Source organism: Manacus candei, unplaced genomic scaffold (genome assembly GCF_025592945.1).
Source record: "Manacus candei isolate 608988 ecotype Guabito, Panama unplaced genomic scaffold, ASM2559294v1 h1tg000005l, whole genome shotgun sequence".
NCBI lineage: Eukaryota > Metazoa > Chordata > Aves > Passeriformes > Pipridae > Manacus > Manacus candei.
This window is the reverse complement of record NW_026138053.1, coordinates 1,441,954-1,463,721: the sequence shown is the minus strand read 5'-3', so window position 1 is coordinate 1,463,721 and position 21,768 is coordinate 1,441,954. Positions and strand designations below refer to the sequence as shown.

Here is a 21,768-nt window from a genome sequence, read left to right as displayed (position 1 = left end):
GCCCTTGGGGGAAGCTGCCTGTTTCCACCAGGGCCCCGGGGCTCCCTGGGGCGTGGGTGGCATCACAGGTTTTCCGACTGAGGCCCCAGCTCAGGGCTGCTGGAGCTGAGTCAACACCTGAAGGCAACACGTGGGTGGAAGCACCCAGGGGTGCAGGGAGGCCCCAGGGGACCTGCCTGAGGATGATGTGACCACCTGCATGGGGCTGCCCCGGGGTCCCCTGCAGAGGCACAGCAGGGAGCAGCGAGGACTGAGAGCTGCCATCTCTGCTTCTGCTCCCCACTGCCTCTGAGTGAGCCCTTGGGCAGGGGTTGGGAGGCGTGGATGGACCCCACAGCCTACCAAGGCTGAGGCACCTCCTCTCCAAAAGGAATGGAGCCCAGGAACAGCCCCCCTCCATCCGCAGCTGGGTCTCCAGTGATGCAGAGCATCTCAGCCAGGGGTTTTCCCACTGCTGATGTGGGGCAGTGGGAGGAACTGTGGTTTAACATCACTAACCTGTTGAGCTTGGAGAAAGGGAAGCTCTGGTGTGAACTCTCAGCTGCCTGCAGCTATTTAGATGTGGAATTACAGAAAAAGGGATCCCGGCTCTTTCGGGAGGTGTTCAGCGAAACCAGGACAGGCACCTGATGCAAGTTATCTCAGGGAAATTCCACTGAGATACTAAGAAACTTTTTTTTCCCCTGTGCATAAATATCACAGGGTAAAATATCCCCTGTGGTAAAATATCAGAGGAGCCCAGAGAGGCTGTGGGATCTCTGTCCTCCATACCTGGTGCCCCACAAGGTCCTCCCACCTTCACAGCATTCAGTGATGCTCAGCAGCACCAGGAGTAGCCAACTCTCCTCTGCACCAGAGCTGCCTTCCCAGGGTGGCTGCATGGCACTGCTGTGTGCTCTGCACACAGTGCCTGGGCTGCAAGAGCAACACCAGCCAAGCACCAGAGTGCAGGCAAGTTCCCCAGAGTTGGGGTGACAGCGCTGACCCCCTCAGAGCAGGGTTTTCCCATCCCTCAGCACAGCTTCTGCAAAGCACGGGGCTGCAGCCAACAAGGAGGAGGATGGAGAGGGTGGCTGGTTCCTTGGGTGAGCCAAGGAAAGAAGAACCAGCACCAGCACCTGCAGAGGCAAATGCACCCCAGGAGTTGCAAATGCACCCCAGGAGTTGCTTGGGCATGTGCAGAGGGGATGTTGCAAATCTGGGCAAAAGTGCCTGGAGGGAGATGTCAAAGGACACTGATTAAGGAATCCATCTGCATTAAGGAAGCGCCTGAATCTGGGGTAGTATGTAAAATGCCAGTGCTGGAAGGTACCACCTGGGAGGCAGGATTGGCCCAGGAAGGCGCACGGAGCCTCAAATCTCCTTCAGTGGGGTTCTTGTCTCAGCTGCTGTCCTGGAGCAGGGGGAGGAGGGGGGGCAGGGAGGCTTTATCCCAAGTAGGATGTTAGCAGGCTCCAGCCCATGGGTGCCAGCTTTGGGCTGTATGGCTGTGTTCAGGGCACTCCAGGAGGCAACTCTCATCCTTTTCAAGCCAGTGTGATGCCTGCACCTCCCTTCCTGCAAGGCCCCAGATGGCCATTTCCTGCATCCCACCCCAGCAGCCAGGATTTGGCTGGCCCTGCTTCCTTTCCCACTTCATCCCATCCCATCCCATCTTATCCCATCCCTGTCCCCCAGCAGGAACACCTGGTGCCTGCAGGAACACCTCCTTGCTGCAGTAGTTGCTGCACAGTGTGAGGTGCCAGCACTACAAACCCACTGCTCAGGAGGCAACGCCCACAGTAGGATGGGGCAGGTCCCGCTGCCAGAAACCCACCCTCTGCCAAGGTTTGTGGGTCTGAGAGAGACCCAGGCTGGATACATCGGTCTGTGCCAAGGGGAGCTGCTTTTCTCCCACTGGGGGCTGGAGCATCCCCAAGCTGACACATGAGAGCAACACCCGAGGTGCCAGTTTTGAGCCATGAGTGAGGTGTGGAATCGAGTGAAGAAGCTCTTGAAGCCCGATGCCTTCTCAAACATTGCAGCACCCCTCGGGATAGCATGGGTGGCCCAAAGAAGCCTGAGACAACCCAGCACTTTTTTTACTGGTATAGTGAGCTTGCCAGGCCTAAGAGTAACTCAGCAAAGCCCAGCCCAGCCCCTCTCCAGGAGCTTGGGGGCTGATGATGGAGTACGGAGGGGGCTGGAGGGATACATGGCTGGTAGGGGGCCAGAGAGGGGTGGATAGGGGGCAGATGGAAAGGGATGTTGTTTCTGGGGGATGGGAGAGGGTAAGGATGAAGGGATGGGGGCTGTGGTTTATTGGTGGGGGAGGGCAGAGGAAGAGGTGGCATCGGGTGGATTGGCTGTAAGGAACCTGGGTCAAACACATTTCGGGGGCTATCGCTGCACAGTGCGGCTGGAGGGTCCACGGCTGGCGCGACCCCAGCGAGGGGACGGAGCACGGGGAGCTGAAGGGAGACCGTGGCCCGGGACGGGACGGGGCGGGCGGCGGCGGGTTCGGCCCCCGGCGAGGCGGAGCCGGCGGCCGCGCCAGGCGGGAGCGCGGAGGGACGGGGAGCGGCCCCGGAGGATGGGGCGTGCGGCGGCTGGTGAGGCCGGGCAGGGCACCGGGGGCACGGGGGGAACGGGCAGGGCACGAGGGGAACGGGCACAGCCCCGGGGGTCGCTCGCTGCCCGCGGACACCCGGCCGGAGCAGCGGGACGTCGGGCGGGAGGCAGCCCCGGGCTGGAGAGGGGTGGTAACACTGGGAGACGGCTCCGGGAGGATCTGCGGGGACCGGGTCCCTTTCCTAGGTGGGAGGAAAAGCGGGGTTCAAACACACACACACACGCACACCCGCCGGGAGGGCTGGAGCAAGGGGAGCGGGAGGGCAGGTCGCACAAGGAGTCACCGTCCCCTCTGCTCTCCCTGCAGGCACCGGGCTGGGAATCGTGTCCCTCTGGGGCAGCCTCCTGCTCACTGCCGGCCTTGCCCTCGACCCAGCATCGCCAATCTGCAACTGCTCAGAGCCCATGGACTTCCAAGCTTTCCGGGAGGCTCCACTCCCTGAGAGCTGCTGCCTCAACTTCACCAGCTCCAACATCACCCACCTCGACTGGGGCGCACTGGTGGGGGTGCGGGGGCTGCGGGAGCTCTACCTCTCTCACTGTGGTATCACAGCCATCAGCAACGCACAGGGAGTCCCCCCGGCCTTGGAGATCTTGCACTTAAGTCACAACCTGCTGGAAAGTCTCCCTGGAAGCTTTCTGGAAAATGCCCCTAATTTGAGGGTTCTTTATCTGGACAGCAACCAGCTCCAGGATCTACCCAGGTCCTTCCTGAAAGCATCATCCCAGGTCCAGGAGGTCTACCTGGGCTTCAATGCCCTGACCTTCCTTCCTGCCAGCCTCCTGAAGCCGACTCTGCTCCAGCTTCAGCTCTCCAACAACAGCTGGGACTGCAGCTGTGCTTTGCTCACCAACTTGGCGGGTTGGCCCAGCCTGGCTGCTGATGTTATCTGCCACACGCCGGAACGGTACCACGGCGTGGACCTCCAGAGCATCCCCCAGGATGAGCTGTGCCGCTCACACGGCCTCACTGCCCTCTTCATCTGCCTGCCCCCTCTCCTCATCCTCGCCAGCGTCACTTGGTGCTTCTACAGGCAGAAGAAAAAGACCAACTACAACCTTCAGAACAGGTCCCAGAGCCACCGGGCCACAGCAGAGAGGGGCAATGTGCCGGTGTCTGCAGAGCCCCACCACTACAACCCCTATGAGCTGCCTGCTGCTCCCGCTGAGACTGAGAAAAAGGTGCTACTGGGGAGACAGGTCCTGCTCCAACCCTTTGCAGAACCACTGGAGAGTGGGAGAGACCTCTATGAGGAGGTGGAGATTCAGGTGGGATCCCCCAGCAGTTCCCAGGTGTCAGCCTATGAAGGGCAGCTGGGCACCTCGGCACCAAGGGCAGAGGAGGTGGGGGGCAGCGAGCCAGAGGTGGATGCTGTCAGTGTGAGCGAAGTCCTGAAGGACTCTGCCGACCGGGAGAAGATCTACATGAGTCAGTCAACCAACTATTACAACCTGGTACCTGGCATCGAGTTGGAGGACTCAGACAACCTGGAGTATGAGACCATCGACCTGCACTGATGCCAGGACTCGGGCTGTGTCTGGGACACACCAGCAGGGTGGCAGGGGCTGGGCAGGAGCGAAAGCTGGCAGAGCAGGAGAGGCATGAACTGTCCTGCCATGGCTTACAGTGGCTGTCTGCAAAGCTGCACCCCCAAATACCCATCCCTTCCCCAGCGCTACCATTGCACCCATCACTTGCCATGTGCTGCAGCTGGGCAGGGGGGCTGAGGGTGCTTCAGGCCCTGGGGACCCTGCTTCAGGCTGGTGGTGTCTAGAGACATGTGGGTTGTCAGTGCCCAAGGAAGGACATGGAGAGGAGGTGGGGGCTGGTTTTGGGGAACAGGCGACAATACTGTGTGTGCCAGACCCACTGACAAGAGCCTCCATCCTCTCTTGCTGAAGCCAGATGGCATCTAGCATGGACCTTTTACTCCCCAGCCTACAAAGAACAGGGTCTGGGGACGTGAAACGGGGCTGGCCCTGCCTATGTGGTCTGCAGGGGCTGTCACATATGAATGGGGTGCCCTGGGTTTGGCAGAGGGAGCCTGGGGTGGCCCTGCCTGCTGCCCACCCCACATCCCACCGTGGCATGGGGACTTGAAACAGCTAGTGCAGGTGTGCTGCTCTATGTACAAGTGTGTGCAGGGAGTGTGCACAGGTGAGTGTGAGGTGTTTGAGGTGCCCACACACACCAGGAGGCACCAGAAAGAGCCCCTTGCAGCCTCCCGTGCCCAACGTGCTGCCCAGCCCTGTAGGATCCAGCCCTCCATAAAAAATAAATCATTTTATTCCTAGCAATGTGGCTCCATGTCTGTGTCTGTATGGTTTAGGAAGGTGGGAAGCCAACCATAGGGATGTGGGGAGTGCAGGGATGGTGGGCTTCACTCATACCCCATCCATCTCCCCTCCCACACCCTGGGTAATGCTCCATTGTGGGTCTCACCCAGCATCCCGGGAGCTGCTTTGTCAGTCTGGTGGAGCAGAGCTGGGCACTGGCTGCAGACCAGCGGAACCTCTGCCTTGTACCAGGATTTACAACCCAGCTGGGGAAGGTGTCAGCCTGCTACAAATGCCGCAGTTCCTGAACAGGGCAGGGATTTGTAGAGCTCCTGGGAACAGGGCAAAGGCTGTAAATCATCCCCCAGCACAGGTACCCCTGGCAAGTCTCACTCATGGGTGCTCCAGCCCTTCTCTGTGGAGGGGTGCAGGCACCCTTGAGCCCTGCTCCCTCTGCCCAGGGGGATATTCTCCAGGCTGGAAGCCCCAAAAGCAGCCTGCCTGCTCTGGAGCTGTCTGGGCCTGGTGCCCAGGCAGGAAGGGAGGGAGCCGGGCAGGGCAGGACGCAGCGCTCCGGCCGGCAAAGGAAGTGGCGTTTCCTGCGGAGCACGGTGTGGCTTCCAACAGCCCATGGTGGGACAAGCCGTGGAACCTGGGCAGAGCTCAGTCCCAGCCCCAGCATGGATTGGGGATGATGATGGGCTAATTTCCCTGCATGTCTCCTGTTGCTCATGGATGTTTCCCACTGTTTTATATCCTGCTGGAGTTTTTCCTTTCCTTTTTCCTCCTGGGCTCTGGGAAAGCGTTCTGATGCCAGCTTTTAATATGTCTCCATCACCCCCTGCCAGGTCCTACAGCCAGGGCATACCACTGTACCCCGGCTCATGCTGTTCCCAAGTCCCCCCAGGGACATGGAGGAACCAGGAGCTGCCCTGGGGCAGAGGCAGGACAGGCAGGGCCAGCAGTTGTCCCCAGGGGCTGCAGCCCAGCCCACAGCTTCAGACTTGGACTTGGGCAGCAACAGCCACATTTTTCACTTGCGCTCCAGAAATATCCTACCCTGGGTGCCCCCTCTGCCCACATACCCCGGGGTCCCATTCCCAAGGCTGCTGGGAGTGATGCAATACCCTGTCCTTCCCCCTCCTCATGAAGCCTAAATTCAGCTGCCACGGCTGCAAAGGGTAGCAACCCAAACCACTCCACTGGGTCTTGCCCAGCCCCAGCTCCAGTACCTGCAGCCCCCACCCAAATCTCTGTGACCAGTGGCAGGAAGGTGTGACCAACCTGGAGTTCCCTGTTCCCTGCCTGTAACAGCCCCAGCCCATCATGGAGAGGGCTCAGCTGCACAGGAGTTAATTAGGGGGAAGAGGCACTGGTGGGATGGGGGGGTGCAGGCAGGGAGCAGGCAGTGGCTGCAGCAGGCATGGGAAAGGCAGGGCAATCCTGCTGATGGGCCATAGTGCCTGGCATGGGAGAGAGTCTGTGTCCCCAGGCCCCACAGCCTGGATGGTGGCTGGACCCCCGTTCTCCTCAGTTTAGCCACCAACCAGTGATAAGGACTCTTCCACTGAGGTGCAGGGCTGAGCCATTATGACTATTTCCTAAACACTGAAAGTCACCAACTCCCACTTTGGAGGTTTCTCTGAGCTGCTCTTCCCCTGGAAAAGCAACATCTACAATCTGCTCTACAGGTTTATTGCCTTCATGGTGCTGTACACTGTGCTCAGTGAGACAGCAGGGACATTACATTACATTTATCCAAAAAGTGGGTAAATTTGGATTTTGTCAAAGGGTCCACACATTTTTCTGGGGCAAAAAGGGCACAGCCCAAGGACCAACACCACTGATGGTTGTGAGGTATTAGACCAGGTGATACAGCCAGGAAAAAAATCCAGGAATGTGTTTCTGGCCCTTGTAGGATTCTTGCACTCAGATTTGTGTTTTTCCCCCTAAGAATATTAGTTAAAAAGTTCCCTTTCCTGAAAGCCCCTCTTCCCTTAAAGCTCTCGAATTCCCCCAATAAACAAGCCCTGCCTCCTCTCCAGGTCACTGCTGAACGTGTTAAAGTGCAAAGTCATTTTCTGGGCTGGACTATGTCCTGTGAAAATATCCCAAAGTTAATACTGCGTGGAACTAAGAGAGCCACTCAACAGCAAGGAGCAGGACACAGGACAAGTGACCTCATGTGGGTTATGCTGCCAGCTGCTCATCCTAAGAAAGTAGCTTTTCAAAATTCAGACCCTGCACCTATCTGTAGAGGCAGGTAAGGTCCTTAGCCCAGGCTTTGGCACCTCCTAAGTCTAGCCAGGCTAAAGCTGTGCTTAACCCCAGCCCCTGCCCATCCCTTCCTGGCTCAGCACATGGCAGGTTTGCCCCCTTCCAGGCAGGTCAATCCCTGTGCCATCCACAGGGCTGTGCCAAGGCCAGACCAAAAGCTACACATCCCACAGCCAAGCCATATGAAGTCCCCCAGCCTGTGCCACCTTGGGAGCCAGCTGCCACCATCCTGTTTCCATGCCACACCTCCGGCGGGCCACGAGTGCCGCTTTCGTTCCCATGGGCGGTTGCCCTTGGCAGCTGTTTCTCACGGCAGCACCTTTGTAAGCATTGTGTGCATTGATGAGCCATAATCCTACTCATCAGGGGCCAGGATTACAGCTCCTGCTCTCATACCAAGCTGCCATTTGATCTGTGAGCCTCAGTTTCTCCATCTGTACAAAGTCCCCCAGAAACACCCTGAATGCTGTTTGCACTCTGTGGAGGAGAGAGAAGAAACACGCTCAGAGGAAGCAGCCATGACGCATCCCTGCCAAGTGCCCTTATCGCCTCCACTCCACCTCTCTGGAAAGCAGGCGTTGCTGGAGAGCAGGGAAAGTTTACGCTGGATTACTATGGAGAAGGAATGTGCTTGTGCAAACATCCCGCCCAGCCCAGGTCCCACTGCCAGGGACTCCTGAAGCGCAGCCAGTGGCACCAAGCTGGGCACACAGTGCCCACGAGCACACACACAACCTGCGAGGCGGTGCCAACACACACCACACCACAACGTGCTGCTGCAGCCATGGGAACAGGTGCAACTCCCCAGTGCGGTTGGTCTGTCCCTAGATCTGTCCCACAGACTGATCCTCAGCTCCCTGACAGGGCAGGATGAACCCACACTACCCAGGTCATCCGAGCCCACTAGCACCTCCTGCTGTCACACACGGCAGCCAGGGCACAGCATTACAGCAAAAAACCTCAAAGAACCCCAAACCCAAGCTATTTATGGGACAGTTGCATTTTAAGGCACTAGAGACTAGGGTCGGACACCACAGCTGTGCTTGGGGCAGGGTGATCATGACCACCTCCTTCAGTTCAGAGCCAAAAATCACGAGGCAGGGGCTGCAGGCAGGCTGACTCACCAGAGTGATCCTATGGATAACCAAGGCTTTTATAAAGATACAGAAATGGGGTGGAGAGTGTGATGTGTCCACCTGACAGGCACAAGGTGTGTGAGCCTGGCCTGCCCCACGGCACAGGACCAGCCCTCAGATGGGCTCCTGATTTCACCCTAATATCTGCACAAAGCACTCCCCAACTACTTGCAGAGATCACTGTGCTGGCTTTCCCGAAGGACAGCAGACCCAAGGAATCACCATCACCTGACCAAAACACCCAGAAAAGCTTTTGTTCACCACAGCTTTCCAATTCTACCCCAAGCAACGGGGCAGAACACTGGAGTTTGTATCCAGCTTTCGAAAGGGACAGACCGTGATGTGAGCCTGGCCCTTCTGCTAGAAGGAATTGATCTTGCACTGGAATGAGACCAAGGAGGCCAAGGAAAGGCCAGCTGGTAACTGAATAGTGCAGCCAAATTTGGTCAAAAGATACTGGATCCTGCAGGCAATTGTACAACCAGGCAGGAAATACAACACAACAGCAAGAGAGGCTGCTGGCCCGAACCAGGGGATGGGGGCACATCCCATGGGGAAAGTAGAGGAAGGAGTCAGAGCTCCCAGGAAGCCAGAACTTGTAGTGGGGGGTGGGCACTCCACCTTCCTCCTGCCCACTGGTTTCCAGTATTGGACAATCTCCATTTCAGCCAAGTCTGAAAACTCTTTTCCACACCCACCTGGTCCTAGAACCAGGGAGATGTTTTAGTCAACAGCACACAGGGTCATGTTTTGTCTGAAGACACTGAAGTACTCAGGGATTACTAGAGATCCATCTTCTTTCACATTTTACTGGCGGGCAGAGCCACACAAGCCCTTTCCACTCTGTACACATAAATGAGCACACAACCTTTAACTGTAGTAAACTCTTGGGTTTTATTCGTCCTCTCAGCACAGTTTGACTGTGAATAAACAGTTTTTATTCATTTGCCTTTTCTGGCCTTGATCTTCCTCAGGTAGAACTCCAATTCCTTGCCTTCCAACACGTAGCCATCGGCTCGGCCACACTGTCCAGGTCTGGAGGCAATGCAGGCTGCAAGGAGAAGTCATGCAGTTAAAGTTTAGCAATTCACCCCCCAGTGCACACAGCAATGAACAGACACTGCACAGCCTCTGCAAGAGCACGCATGAGCAACTCATCAGTAACCAGTCAGCAGGTTATGTGCCAGCTTCAGCCCCTCTGCTGAGGTACCGTGCTCTGGAACCCGCCCTGCTGCAGATCCCTAATGAAGTCCTCCTCAGATCTCCAAACTGTCATCGCTCAGGTTCAGCAGCAGAACTGGACAAAGGTTTCATCACCAGAAGACTTCAGAACACTCAACTATTTGCCAGAGCTTGAAACATCAAAGCTGTCAGATGCCTGCAGGGCATTTTCCTGACAGACACTTGCTTATTTTGTTTTGCAAGTCTTGACCCCATTTTTTTCACAAAGGCCAACCAGGAATAATCAACTTCAGGAGCCTGGCTGGGACATGCAGTAATTCAAGGTCCAGAAGCAGATTTCCCCCCTCTGCCACAAGTGGGGTATCTCCAGAGAAGACAAAAGAACAAGTTACATTTAAGACCCAGAAGACACTCCTGCAGACACGGAGAACACCCCACTGCAGTTATTTGTATTACAGTGAGTAGAACTTTAAATGATCCCAAAACAAGATTAAGATTTGCTCTGCCACCCTGTTTGTGCCCTGACTCCCTTAGCCCCTCCCACATTAATGCTGCCAGGGACTCACCAAGCAGCTTTCCTTGCTGGAACTGCTCCTCAAGAATATTTGCTATCTTGGCATGCTTCTTTCGCTCATCATATTTTTTCTGGATCTTCTTTGAACGTTTCTTGTTCAGTATTTCCTCCTCTTCAGGAGTCTAAAAACACGACCGTAAGCAAAACAAGGAGTTAAACAAACGGGCACCTTCCACACTAGCACAGGTAGCTCTCACTAACATGGAGACCCTTGCATTCTCAGCACTGTACTGTTTCCCAAGTCATACCTGGCTGAGGTACAAATACTTTAAACTGACAGAACCAGGTGCTGTGTTTCACTTGTGAGACCAAGAAATGCCGTGCTGCTAACCAGTCACTCATGAAACAGAGCACAGTACCCCAGGGAAGGCTGCTCTCAGGTAAATGGAACTGCAAAGGCTTCCTTGGTCAATTAATTCTCCTCCAAAAAAAACCTCTTTCCCTCTGCACACATAATGAGAGCACTTAGGTCTGGTGCAAGTCCATGCAGACAGGTTACAAGTTCTTTCCCTGCTCCTGCACCACATAGCACTCAAATGAGAAGTGCTTTGTTTTTAATGCAAGGAGACAACCTACACCTGAATGCTACACATGGCAGTCCAAGTACCTTCTACCAGTCTGGGGTTTGGATCTTTAACAAATTTATGGTTCTGGATAATTTCAAGACACTTAAAAACACACTGAAGTTCAGTTAGTAATCCATAAGCTCCTCACCAAAGCAATCACTCCCCACCACAAGAACCCGACCTGCAAAGTCTTCCTCAGCACCATAAAATGTCATCGCTGTCCCTTCAGTAGCAGAACTGGACAAGAGTATCATCATTAGAAGACAAAGAGATCGACAGGCAGGTCCTTGTGCACAAAGGGGTGCAATGCCTCAGAGAGGGCTTCACTAACAGAGCCAGACTTGTCCTGGGGACCCATGGGAGCACAGTCCAGATAACCAATGCCATCACTGCCGGGTACCCAACCCCATTCCGGCAGGCACTGTCCGTCCAGGATGGAGAAATGCCTCTGGCAAGGCAGACTCTGCTCTGCAGGGAGTCAAAACGGCGGTCCCAGACGTACCAGTTTAGCACCCTTCTTGCGTCCCAGGGGCAAAGCATAGTGGGCCTCGTACCACTGCCGGTACGGGGTGCTGTCGATGAGCACGATGCAGTTCTTCACCAGGGTCTTTGTCCGCACCAGCTCGTTGTTGGAAGCGTTGTACACGACATCGATGATTCGGGTCTTGCGAGTGCAGCCTTTCAAAAGAAGAGCATGAATTCAGACCTACAGGGATCAGACAACTGAGAGCACAGCCCACAGCATCTCACACGTACCCTTCAAACCGCCTCACGCTCATCACCCCATCCACTGCCCCCCGGCTTGCCTGGCACTAAATTAAAAACTGTGACTGGAGGCCTTGCTGGAGCTCATCTCAAATATATCTAAGCAATGACACAAAATAAATTTGCAGATGGCAAGATGCCTCAGAATCATTTAATGTTCAGTCACCGTGTTCATCAATAAGCAAAAGTTGCATTCATGAAGAACTTAGGCGTTTTGCCCCTCTCTGGTCCCCCTACCCCCTTAAAAGGTAACACAAGCATGCCACTCAGTGTAACTATGACACTCCCATCACAGTGAACTTAGCAGACATCCAAGTCCCCCAAGGCCACATAAGGTCAAAGTTATCATCACTATGCATGCTGCAACAGAGCCAGCACTGCGAAGCTCCAGGATGCTCAATGCCAGCCCACAAATCCATGCTTGCACCATCAGCCCTCTGCTCCGCAGGAGTTCAGAAGACCAGCACAGCTCTCCCTTCCACACACCAGGTTCAGGATGTACTTACATTCCGACCCCCAGGAGAAGTTGCCAACGTCCAACCGAAGGGCTCGGTACTTCTTATTCCCACCACGAACCCTCACTGTGTGGATCCGGCGCGGGCCAATCTGCAGCCAGGAACAAACACCAGGGTGCCATTGGTGCTGGAACGCTGCACGGCTCACACAGGAGCCCAGAACATTCCCAGTCTCCAAGGCAATGTGGTCAGTGTAACTATGACAAGACCCAGCACCGGCAGACACAGAAAACGACCAGAACGGTCTGATGCATCTGCCTAAGGTGAAAGTTTCATCACTCCAATTGCCTCTCATTGCAAAAACCTATCTCTGCTTTCCATCTGGAGAGGGGAAAGCAACACCTTTTGAAGAAGCAGCACCAGAAACTCAACCCCTCACAAAACAGGAGGTATTTAAACCTCTAACAGCACATGACCAGCAACCTGAGTTTGAAAACACCCTCCCCACACCACTCACCTTAGTGTTGGCGGGAGGTCGCCCCAACTCATACTTCCTCTTCTTGTGGTAGGGCTTCCTCTTGCCCCCGGTCTTGCGGCGCTTATGCCAGTTGTCCCTGGAGATACCTGGATGAGAGCAGCGTGGTCAGAGGGTGGCAGGAGCACACCTGGCTGCAGCAGGGCACACTCCTCAGTTCTGAGTCCTCAGCTCTCCAAGGTTGGTATCCGCACAGTGCACTCGGCCTTATGCAGCAGTTAGAGAAGCTTCATCATTGATACTCAGACCTGCCTTGAGCACATCCCTTCCAGCAGAACTGCACAAAGCAGACAAGGTTTCCTCCTTTGTGTCCTCTTTGGGAAGCACCTCCCAACTTACCTCATGTGCCAGGCACTCTAAGGGAAGTGCCTGATCCCAAGCTGCCAGGCACACTACAGCAGTCACCCCGTGCTACCAGCGGGGTGTGGCAGGTCCGCTATAGGAAGGGACCCCCATGCCACCTGCTGGCTGAGCCCCTATGAGAGACACCCCAAATCAACTCGACCTGCTGGGTCCCCAGTAGGGACCATCTCTGCGCCGCATGGCACCTCCCGCAGGGCGCAAGTCCCCGCCACCCAGCCCAGTGTTCCACAAGGCCACCCCCGCCCCTCCTGCTGGAAAGCCGTCCCAGCTCATCCGCGGGATGCCCCGCAGCAGGCACCGCGAGCGAGCCCAGCGCTCGGGCTCCGCAGCGAACCGCGGCGCGGCGGGACGAGCCTGCCCGACCCCCCTCCTCCACCCGCCGCCATGTTGGGCCCGGCCACCCTCCCACTGCCAGCGGCTCGGCGCCGCCGCGGCTCCCTCGATGGCGGGCCCGGCAGGCGGGCGGCGGCCCGTGCGGCCCCGCGGCGGGGCCCGTCGGGCGGCGGCGGCGGCGCGGGGTGCGGATGGAGGCGGATGGCGCCGGGCCCGGGCCCGCTGCACTCACCCATCCTGCGGCACCGGCGCAAAGAGGCGGGGCCGGCGCTCGCGGGGAGGCTTGGCGGCGCGAGCTCTCGCGAGGCGCTGACGTCACCGCGCCGTTGCCTGGCGACGCGGCGGCGCCGAGGGGAGGCGGCGGGCGATGGCGCCTCACCGGGCGCGGAGCGGGCGGTGCGGGGGCTCGGCCTGCCGCAGGCCCGTCCGTGCTGCCCCGCGGGTCACCGCGCCAACACCTCCGGGCGGGGCCCAGCGCCCGGCATCCCGCGGCGGGGCCGGGCGGGCGCAGCAGCCGCCGCGCACCGGGGCCGTGGACGGCGGGAGCCTCATTAGCATATCGCTCATTAGTATTCAAGTGATTTGCATGCGCCTGGGCCGGCAGTGCGGCGGGCCGCGCGAGCCTCATTAGCATATCGCTCATTGGCATTCATATTTATTTCTGTACCCAAGGTGCAATGCGCGCGGTGCCGCGGCCCCGGGGGCGCTTTCCGCCGCCGCTCCCCGGGGCCGCCGCGTCCGAGCGCGGCCTTGGATCCGTGTGCGGGGCCAGGGAAACGGAGTGGAGCGGCAGGGGGCCGAGCCTGCGGACCATATGGGTCGCCATGACCGAGACAGGAACAATTGGGAGTGGGTATGTGCAGGGGAAAGTTCCACGGCATACTCTGGTTTCTCTTCAGATCGTATAAATCTTTCGCCTTTTACTAAAGATTTCCGTGGAGAGGAACAAGCACGAGTGCTGAAAAATTTTTTGAGGCTCCATTTCGGTGGAGCTGACCCTATTCTGGTTAAAAATAGAACCAAACAAAGATTATTGATTGAGCCAAGCATCTATAGGACTCCATGAGGCAGAGCAGTGTGTCCTGCCCAGGTAAAGTCCAACTCCCGCTATATCATTTCTAGATTTAGAGGGTAGAGTACTGGGATTGGTTGGATAGGTGCAGTCTGAGATCTGAGGTCAATTTGATCTGATGTCTAGGAAGAAAAAATTCTCCAATTATTAGTGTAGATAAGGTAGACAGCAGTTCTTTAATGAAAGTTTTCAGGTACGCGGAGCACACAGGCACACCCACCCACACAGAATTCTCACTCTTTTATCACTTTAATGAATTACCATATCTAGTGGGCACATCCAACCTGAAAACCATTTTGCCCCTGGTACATCCCTCAGAACTGCCCCGCTGGAGGCCCCTCCAAGGGTTCAGGGCCCTCTATCTTCTTTTGACTAAAATATATCTTATTATTCCGGTCCAGGTGCACGTCCCAAACAGGATGTCCTTGCTAAAAATCTTTCCTTGGAAAAATTGCTAAACAGTAATTCATTGGAATGTTGCACAAACCCTGAGAACCCCTGACAGTTACTTTAGTAACTGTCTAAAGTGTCTAAGGTGAAAGAAAACTATAAGCTATATTAAAATCTACAAAATGCCTAAAAGTCTTTAGGCATCAGTTCCACACTGAGTGTGGATGACACACTTGAAGGACAGGGTGCCATCCAAGGGGACCTGGGCAAACTTGGGCCCACGAGAACCTCGTGAAGTTCATCAACCTCAAGTGCAAGATGCTGTCTCTGGGTCGGGGCAATCCCAGAGAGGAGAACTGGAGAACACAGACGGGAGAACTCCTTGAGAGCAGTCCTGCAGAAAAGGGCTTGGGGGTTCCTGTGGATGGAAAGCTGGACATGAGCCAACCGTGCACAGTTGCAGCCCAGAAATCCAATTGCATCCTGTGCAGCAGGTCGAGGGAGGGGATTCTGCCCCTCTACTCGGCTTTGGTGAGACCCCACCTGCAGTGCTGCATCCAGCTCTGGGGTCCTCAGCACAGGAAAGACATGGACTTGTTGGAGCAAGCCCAGAGGAGGCCACAAAGATGCTCAGAAGGCTGCAGTCCCTTGCCTGGGAAGCCAGGCTGAGGGAGCTGGAGTTGTCAGGCCTGGAAAAGGCTCCAGGGAGACACTACTGAGGCCTCACACTACTTAAAGAGGGATTGAGAGATAATGGCTTTCTACGAAGGCATGTAGTGCTAGGACAAGAGGAAATAGTTTTAAACGAAAAGAGGGTAGATTTAGATTAGATATTGGGAAGAAATTCTTCCCTGTGAGGGTGGTGAGGCCCTGGCACAGGTTGCCCAGAGAAGCTGTGGCTGCATCATCCCTGGCAGTGTTCCAGGCCAGGCTGGATGGGGCTTTGAGCAGCCTAGTCTAGTGGCAGGTGTCCCTGCCCCCGGCTCAGCGATGGCCACGAGGTGATCCCTCATGTCCCTCCCAACCCAAACAATCCCACGATTCTGTTTCGTTTTCCTTAGAATTTTTAATTTAATACTTTTTCGTTTTAGTTATTTCAACTACTCACATTTCAACCCACGAGTTTCTCCCTTTCACCCTTCCCGGGGGCTCAGCACGGGTTACACCCCACGGCGGGGACCTGTCGGGACTGAGAAGCGGGATCTGTCCCGGGCGGAAGAGGCCGATCCCGCCCCGTTACCGGTGATTTGCATACCCAGGGTGCCCCGCGGCCCCGCCGGTGTCCGGCGCTGCGGCCGCTGCCCCGCCCGGGCTGTCGGGGCCGCCCGGTGTGTGCGCCCCGCGGGGCCGGGCCGGGCCGGGGCTGCGGGGCCGGGAGAGCCGGGCGGGCCCGTGTCACCCTGACGTGTGGGGCGTGGGGCAGGCGGCGGCAGCGTCGGGGAGGGAGGGAGAGGCATACTCTGGTTTCTCTTCAGATCGTATAAATCTTTCGCCTTTTACTAAAGATTTCCGTGGAGAGGAACAAGTACGAGTGTCGAATAATTTTTTGAGGCTCCATTTCGGTGGAGCTAACCCTTTACGTGTGAAAAAAAAGAACTCAAACCACAGTTCACTGATTCTCTAAATGTGCATCTTGCCCTTCAGTTTGTCTACGTGTAATTTATGAGAATTTAGGATTTGCCCTGTCTGCCAGGTAGACTATAGTCTTGCTGATAATTCTGCCATGTTGATTCAGTACAGTCCGCTCCGTACAGACAGGGTGAAGATTTCTCGGGCAGCTACCCCAAGATGTGCGCCAGAAACTAGGGACCCTGTGCAGAAACTTGCCCCAGGGGCTGGGGAACTGCCCAACAGCCTGCTCCAGTCACGAACCACCCCGGATGGGGACTGGGAAGAGATGGGCCGAGTATTAAAGGAATATTCTGCCCAAATAGCTTGGTAGCTTTCCCCCGACCGAACCCAGACCTCCTGGTAAGATAGCAGAACGCTGGAGGGAAAACCGCTCCATCAGTCCCAGAGAGGGCCAAATCGGCGCAACCTGCTGGAATCTCTTACGCTCGCCTTCAGACCGACAGTGCCCGGGGCGGCCCCGGCGCCCCCGCCCACCCCAAGCCGCGCTCCGACTTCCGCCCCCAGGAGCCGCAGTGCTGCCGGCGCCTCGAGACTACATCTCCCAGCAGGCCCCGCGTCCGACGGCCGACAGTTCCCAGAGTGCCGCGGGGTGGGGCCTGCCGGGAGATGTAGTCCCGCGGCGGCTCCCGGCAGCCCCCGCGGCACGCCGGCGCGCGGGGTTTAAACCGGCGGCGGTTGCCGGGCGGGTGTTTCGCTGCTGGGGCGGGACGCGGGTCCTGTCCCGGTGCCTGTGCCATGGACTCCCGCCTGTGCCGCAATGTCTACCCCGGCCTCGTCGTTAACATCCAGCGGAGCAATGGTGAGGGGTGGGGAGCAGGGAGTCTGCGGGGTCCCGTCTGCCTCCGCCCGCGGGGCTCCCGGCGGCGTGGGGCGGTCGGGCTGGGACTCAACGCCGGCCTTTTCCAGGTTTAATCCATAAGGCGACGGTGAGCGCGGTGAAAGAGGAGCAGTGCTCCGTGCTGGTGGAGTGGTCTGAGGCCGGCATCACCAAGGGCAAGGAGGTGAGTGGCAGCTGCCCGCGGCCCCTTCCTTCCCGGGGCGCTCCAGCGCTCCCGGCGGGATGTGCCTCGGAAAGCCCGGGCTCATGCACGGCCCAGCTCGGCTCTGCCCTTCTCCCCGCTGGGTGGGCAGCGCTTGTCCTACGCTGCTACCGCTGGCTCCGTGCTGTGCTCGTTCTATACGTAATTAAAGCCATGACACTGATGTGCCAAGGTGGGACGCGAAAGCTGCGGTGCCCAAGCCTTTCAGAGGGAGCAAGGGGGTGTTCGGCCTCTCGCTCGTTTTGAATGTCCCGAAATGCCAGTTTTTCAGCTCTGTGGGCTATTTGTTGGCTTTCTGTGCTTTCCGACTTCCCTTAAAACGTGCCACTGCTAAAGTACTACGTTAAGAGGGCTGGGTTTGATTCCCTGAATCTCTGCACTGATATGGAATAAATACTATGTGAGATGAGCTGGGGTTGGGGCATTTGAGGCTGATGTAGCTGAAGTACTGACACTGAACAAAATCTCCCCTTGTCACTGAGCAAATGTACTTTTCCTCCTGGTTCCCCTGGAAATGTGCACTCTGGAGTTTAGTGAAAATCTTAAAAGCTGTTATTGGTTGGTTCTTTGAAATCAAAGGTATGCGTATGCCTGCTGCATTCAAATATAAACAATGTGAAAAATCAGATATAATCGCTGGCTGAATTTCATGTATGTGTTAGGATATTAAACCTTTATGAAGGCTCTTCGAAATCCAGTGATTTTCTTATGTGCCTATGAATATACACTGTGTATGTGCTTACAGACACTTAGAAATTATTTTGTCCATGTACATGTTTCTGAGCTAATTCACTTTCAAATTAGCTGCTAACCACTTCCACATAAACCAAATTTTGTAGATTGCTTCACTTATGCTAAAAGTAGTTTCTTTGCACTTTACAGAGCCTACTTGATTTTTTTCTCTTTTTATGGACTCTTATTTAAGTAATTTGGAAGTTGATTAGCTAAGAACTTCCTGGAGTGGTGCTTGTGTTACCTCGTTAGGCCAATTCCAGTCATAGCTGCTGCAATACCAGAACTTTTTGTGCACGAGTGCTTTCAAGCTCTTCAGTGGAGAAAGGTTTGAAAAACGGAATGGGGAGTGACTTGCTGCATTTGTCATGAGCCTGCCCTTGGCTGCCTGCCCCTTCTCTGCCTGTGCCAGGGTACCCTGGTGAAGGCAGGATTATTATTTCAGGGGAGGGTTAGTCAGGAGGTGATAATTGGCCCCAGGTCCAATTGCTTGCAATAGCAAGTGAAGATGCAGGTGAATTAAGTTACGGATTAAATGCTGAAACCTTCTTTTCCTAAAGTCTAAGCAGCTCTTTGACGTTTATTTCAGTAAGTGCAATCGCACAGTAAACACTTAATGCTCTCCTAGCACAGAAGTCACAGAGCTGCTGAGATTTACTAAGATTAGCAGTGAGAGATTAGACCAGTGGATACCAAATGGGCTTTGCCCATTTCTTCAGAAGTGCTCTATGGCACCTGCAGAGGTGTGTGGTGTTTGGCAGACGAGGGTAAATGGCTTAACTAGCACATTTCACTGGCATATTTGCATGTACCAGACTATTCAAACAGAATAGGAACAGAACTACTGTCTTGCCCTTCCAGGCAACTTTAACTTAACATTTAAAGGATGGTGGGTAAGGTTTGTTTGCCTGTACTGAAAGCCAGGATTAGGAAAAAACCATGTGCTGAGCGGTAGCAGCAATATTTCACTCTGTAAAACCCTGCCTTTGCTCTTGTAGATTGGTATTAATGATGTGATAGCAGTAAATCCTGAATTATCAGAACTACCTGCTGCTGATGTGAAGGAGAACGTCCCTTTGCAAGACAATGTAACTGTACAGGTAAGTGCTTTAAAATAATTTAGTCTCTCCTAAGGTACTACAGCGTCAACAGCATAGGTCTTGTTATTTATAATACCCTCAGTCTTATAGTCTGAGGTGTCTAACGTGCCTTTTCTGTCTCACAGTTAGGCTTTGGTCAGAAATTCTTGTTGTATCAGTGTTGCTCTGTAGAGCTGTGCTAGGTGTTTGCTGCTTACTCTGATTGCTTACAGTATTCATTGTTTTTCAGAAACAGAAGCGTAGAACAACCCTTTCAAAAATTCCTGCTCCACGGGAAGGTGAGCAAGTGTGGTTTTTTTTTTTTTTCTTTCCTCTGCTATGTCCCTGTGGAACAGTGCTGGTCTTTCACAACATTCTACTTTAGTGCATCATAAGGCTTCTCATTCAGTGCTAACAAAGAGGATACCACTTCATACCAATGTTTTGGACTCCTGTGGGCAGCGACTTTGCTGGCAGGTTGCTGTCCTGTTCCCACAAGCTGGGGTTTGTTGACGTGTTGTCCTTTTCTGCAGCATTGCTGTAGTTAACCCGTGCTTTAAATGCCACTAGACAATTACTGCTGCAGGGAATTTTAAAGTTCCTTATGGAGTTTTACAAATGCCACAAACAACAGAAGTTAAGTGGCAGTTATTAAGATTAAAGGTGTCAAAAGGAGAGTGGAAAGGACACAAAAGAAATAGCGGTGACAAATTGATGTCTCATCTTCACACGGTCTCCCTAGACAATTACTAGAGCTTTATGCTTGGAGACGTTTCAGAGCAGGCAGCCAAAGTGCCAGCTGGTGTGCCCCAGCTCAGAGATTGCATGTCAGTACAATGTGGTGAGCAAAGCCAGAAGAGAAAATAGAGATGTCAGTGTGGGATTGCTAAGGAATTGTTCTTCCTGAGGTGTCAGGAATCAGAAAACTCCCATGTTTTCTACCTTCTTTTAACTTATTAGTTGACTCTTTTGGCGTTTTGAACTGCAAGTGGCAGCATTTACAGGTCTATTTGTAATACACTACCTGATGCTGAGGTTGAATGTTTACTAATTTAATTATTCTCTTAAAGTGCATAGTTAGCCAAAACTTGTGCTTCTCCATACAACTGAGCTGTAAACAAAACATCTGGGCTTGTCTGGCCTTTTCTGTTGCATGCAATGCAAGACAGGGAAGCTGGTCCCAGAAGACAACAGTATAAATCCCCTGGCATGGGAGAGGCAGGAGTAGTCCAAAAAGCTTAATGTGTAAAGAGCTGTTCTGTACCAGAGTATCCTGACTTTCCTCAAATTCAGAGAACTCCATAAATTTTGTGAACTGACAAGTAAAATGATGCAGTAAATTCATGACTGTCTATAGTCAGGTCAGTAAATGGAGCTGGATAGCCAGCCGGAAAAACAAAGGTGTGTTAATCCAGTCACTGACTGATGGAAAGATGTCCTTGCAAAGGTCACAGCTCTCCTGAAGTACAGAATCTGAAATACCTGTTGCCTGTCCTACTGGAGGTCCCTGAAGAGCTGCTCAGAGCACAGGAGAGAAGCAGTGTTTTCAGTATTCCTGAAATAATTTTTGTTGTTATAACTAGCTAATGCCCACCAGTGTCAGAGTATCTGTCCTGTTGCAAACCCTGAACTGCACCAATTAGAAAGCTAACACTGGCTTCAGACTTGCTCTTAGACTAAACAAATTAAAGAAGATCAGGAGGTGTCTGCCTCCATCTGACCCAGGAAATGAGAGAAGTAGAAGCACTGCTTTCAGAATCCATTAAGAAATAGGTATTGCCTCAGTCCTACAAATCAATAGGAATTTTGGAGGATGCTGAATATCCACACATACCAGAATCACTCAAATCAGACCCATTTAGATGCAGCAAATCCTCCAGTTAATCTGCCTGTCCAGGAGCACCAGCATTTACAGAAACAGTGCTGCTGTGTATCTGATGAGAACAGGTCTGGGCATGTGTGACAAGACCAAATGGAATAGAAATGCCATTCTTGAGTATAATGAAACTGATGCTTTTTGTTTCTAAAATTGTAGCAGTCGCACCTAATGTCTCTGTAGATGAGCAGAAGATTCCAGGTAAAGAGTTAACAGACAGAAGCACTGAATTTTGTGGGTATGGTTCTAAGGAATTTGATTCAAATTTTAAATGAACACTTGGTTTCAAACAGATCTGGTGTCCTTTGACATCATGGTGATTAATTCTGGTAATTGCTAGTCATAACAGGTGAAGGGAGTTCCATCTTGCACATCATGATTTCTTTTTCGTATAAGATTTGCTTTTTGGTTTTTTACATATTTTTTGAGGGGAATGTTCCAATCCTTCTCCTAGGAAGCTTTCCTAGACTTGGTCTCAATGAAAAAAATACCCTGGCATGTGACAATGGAGAATTGCCTACAAAAGGACCTTTTTCAAAGGTTTTATGTCGTGATTATACAGAGTCTTTCAGCTGAATTCAGTGTTATGGGGCTCCCAGTTCACTGTGCACCACACACAGTCTGTGTGTGGGTGCCCTGAAGGTGGGTGGGCACGATGCTGCCCACCCCAGTGCCCTGTCACCATCACAGAGTTAATTCACAAGTGTTAAGTGCCCTGCAAGTGTGAAGCTTCAGAGGCTTTCCCAGTTCTGACTTGTAACTTCCTCCTTCCTAAGTATCAAGATGCTACAACTGCCATAACCTTATGTGAATCCTTAGTGGTATCTGAGAGAAATTCATTGGAATTGCAAACCTGGAATGAACTGTTTGCTTT

At 53.9% G+C, this 21,768-nt stretch overlaps 3 protein-coding genes and 7 non-coding genes across 22 annotated transcripts in view; 4 read left to right on the top strand and 6 right to left on the bottom strand.

Annotated features, from left to right (window-relative positions):
* Positions 1 to 2,284: 2,284 nt before the first annotated feature.
* LOC127475563 (uncharacterized) lies at positions 2,285 to 4,904 on the top strand. Its single transcript, XM_051797519.1, has 2 exons — positions 2,285 to 2,591; positions 2,918 to 4,904. The coding sequence occupies exons 1-2, from the start codon at positions 2,285 to 2,287 to the stop codon at positions 4,126 to 4,128; spliced, it is 1,518 nt and encodes a 505-aa protein (XP_051653479.1). The 3' UTR covers positions 4,129 to 4,904.
* A 3,702-nt stretch (positions 4,905 to 8,606) lies between these two features.
* LOC127480558 (small nucleolar RNA SNORA35) lies at positions 8,607 to 8,736 on the bottom strand. The gene has a single exon (XR_007907950.1). It is a non-coding gene; the product is annotated as a small nucleolar RNA SNORA35 (small nucleolar RNA).
* Positions 8,737 to 9,169: 433 nt separating this feature from the next.
* RPS8 (ribosomal protein S8) lies at positions 9,170 to 13,423 on the bottom strand. The gene is made up of 6 exons (XM_051795080.1): positions 13,306 to 13,423; positions 12,360 to 12,466; positions 11,894 to 11,993; positions 11,125 to 11,300; positions 10,049 to 10,178; positions 9,170 to 9,351 (listed from the first exon to the last, which is right to left on the bottom strand). The coding sequence occupies exons 1-6, from the start codon at positions 13,307 to 13,309 to the stop codon at positions 9,242 to 9,244; spliced, it is 627 nt and encodes a 208-aa protein (XP_051651040.1). The 5' UTR covers positions 13,310 to 13,423; the 3' UTR covers positions 9,170 to 9,241.
* On the bottom strand, positions 9,552 to 9,623 carry LOC127480514 (small nucleolar RNA SNORD38). The gene has a single exon (XR_007907938.1). It is a non-coding gene; the product is annotated as a small nucleolar RNA SNORD38 (small nucleolar RNA).
* On the bottom strand, positions 10,813 to 10,885 carry LOC127480519 (small nucleolar RNA SNORD38). Its single transcript, XR_007907939.1, has one exon. It is a non-coding gene; the product is annotated as a small nucleolar RNA SNORD38 (small nucleolar RNA).
* LOC127480524 (small nucleolar RNA SNORD46) lies at positions 12,085 to 12,188 on the bottom strand. Its single transcript, XR_007907940.1, has one exon. It is a non-coding gene; the product is annotated as a small nucleolar RNA SNORD46 (small nucleolar RNA).
* Positions 12,538 to 12,622, bottom strand: LOC127480510 (small nucleolar RNA SNORD55/SNORD39). Its single transcript, XR_007907937.1, has one exon. It is a non-coding gene; the product is annotated as a small nucleolar RNA SNORD55/SNORD39 (small nucleolar RNA).
* A 529-nt stretch (positions 13,424 to 13,952) lies between the features above and the next one.
* LOC127480528 (U5 spliceosomal RNA) lies at positions 13,953 to 14,067 on the top strand. Its single transcript, XR_007907941.1, has one exon. It is a non-coding gene; the product is annotated as a U5 spliceosomal RNA (small nuclear RNA).
* A 1,923-nt stretch (positions 14,068 to 15,990) lies between these two features.
* Positions 15,991 to 16,105, top strand: LOC127480467 (U5 spliceosomal RNA). Its single transcript, XR_007907913.1, has one exon. It is a non-coding gene; the product is annotated as a U5 spliceosomal RNA (small nuclear RNA).
* Positions 16,106 to 16,809: 704 nt separating this feature from the next.
* Positions 16,810 to 21,768, top strand: part of KIF2C (kinesin family member 2C) — a 50,359-nt gene continuing 45,400 nt past the window's right edge. For 6 of the 13 annotated variants that reach the window (XM_051807641.1, XM_051807632.1, XM_051807652.1 and 3 more), the window contains exons 1-5: positions 16,810 to 16,966; positions 17,074 to 17,168; positions 18,938 to 19,039; positions 19,269 to 19,317; positions 21,054 to 21,095. In XM_051807641.1, the coding sequence (XP_051663601.1) occupies positions 16,903 to 16,966; positions 17,074 to 17,168; positions 18,938 to 19,039; positions 19,269 to 19,317; positions 21,054 to 21,095 (352 nt within the window). In that variant the 5' untranslated portion in view covers positions 16,810 to 16,902. The remainder of the gene's footprint in view (positions 16,967 to 17,073; positions 17,169 to 18,937; positions 19,040 to 19,268; positions 19,318 to 21,053; positions 21,096 to 21,768) is intronic. The other 7 variants (XM_051807693.1, XM_051807621.1, XM_051807679.1 and 4 more) reach the window with 3 other exon arrangements.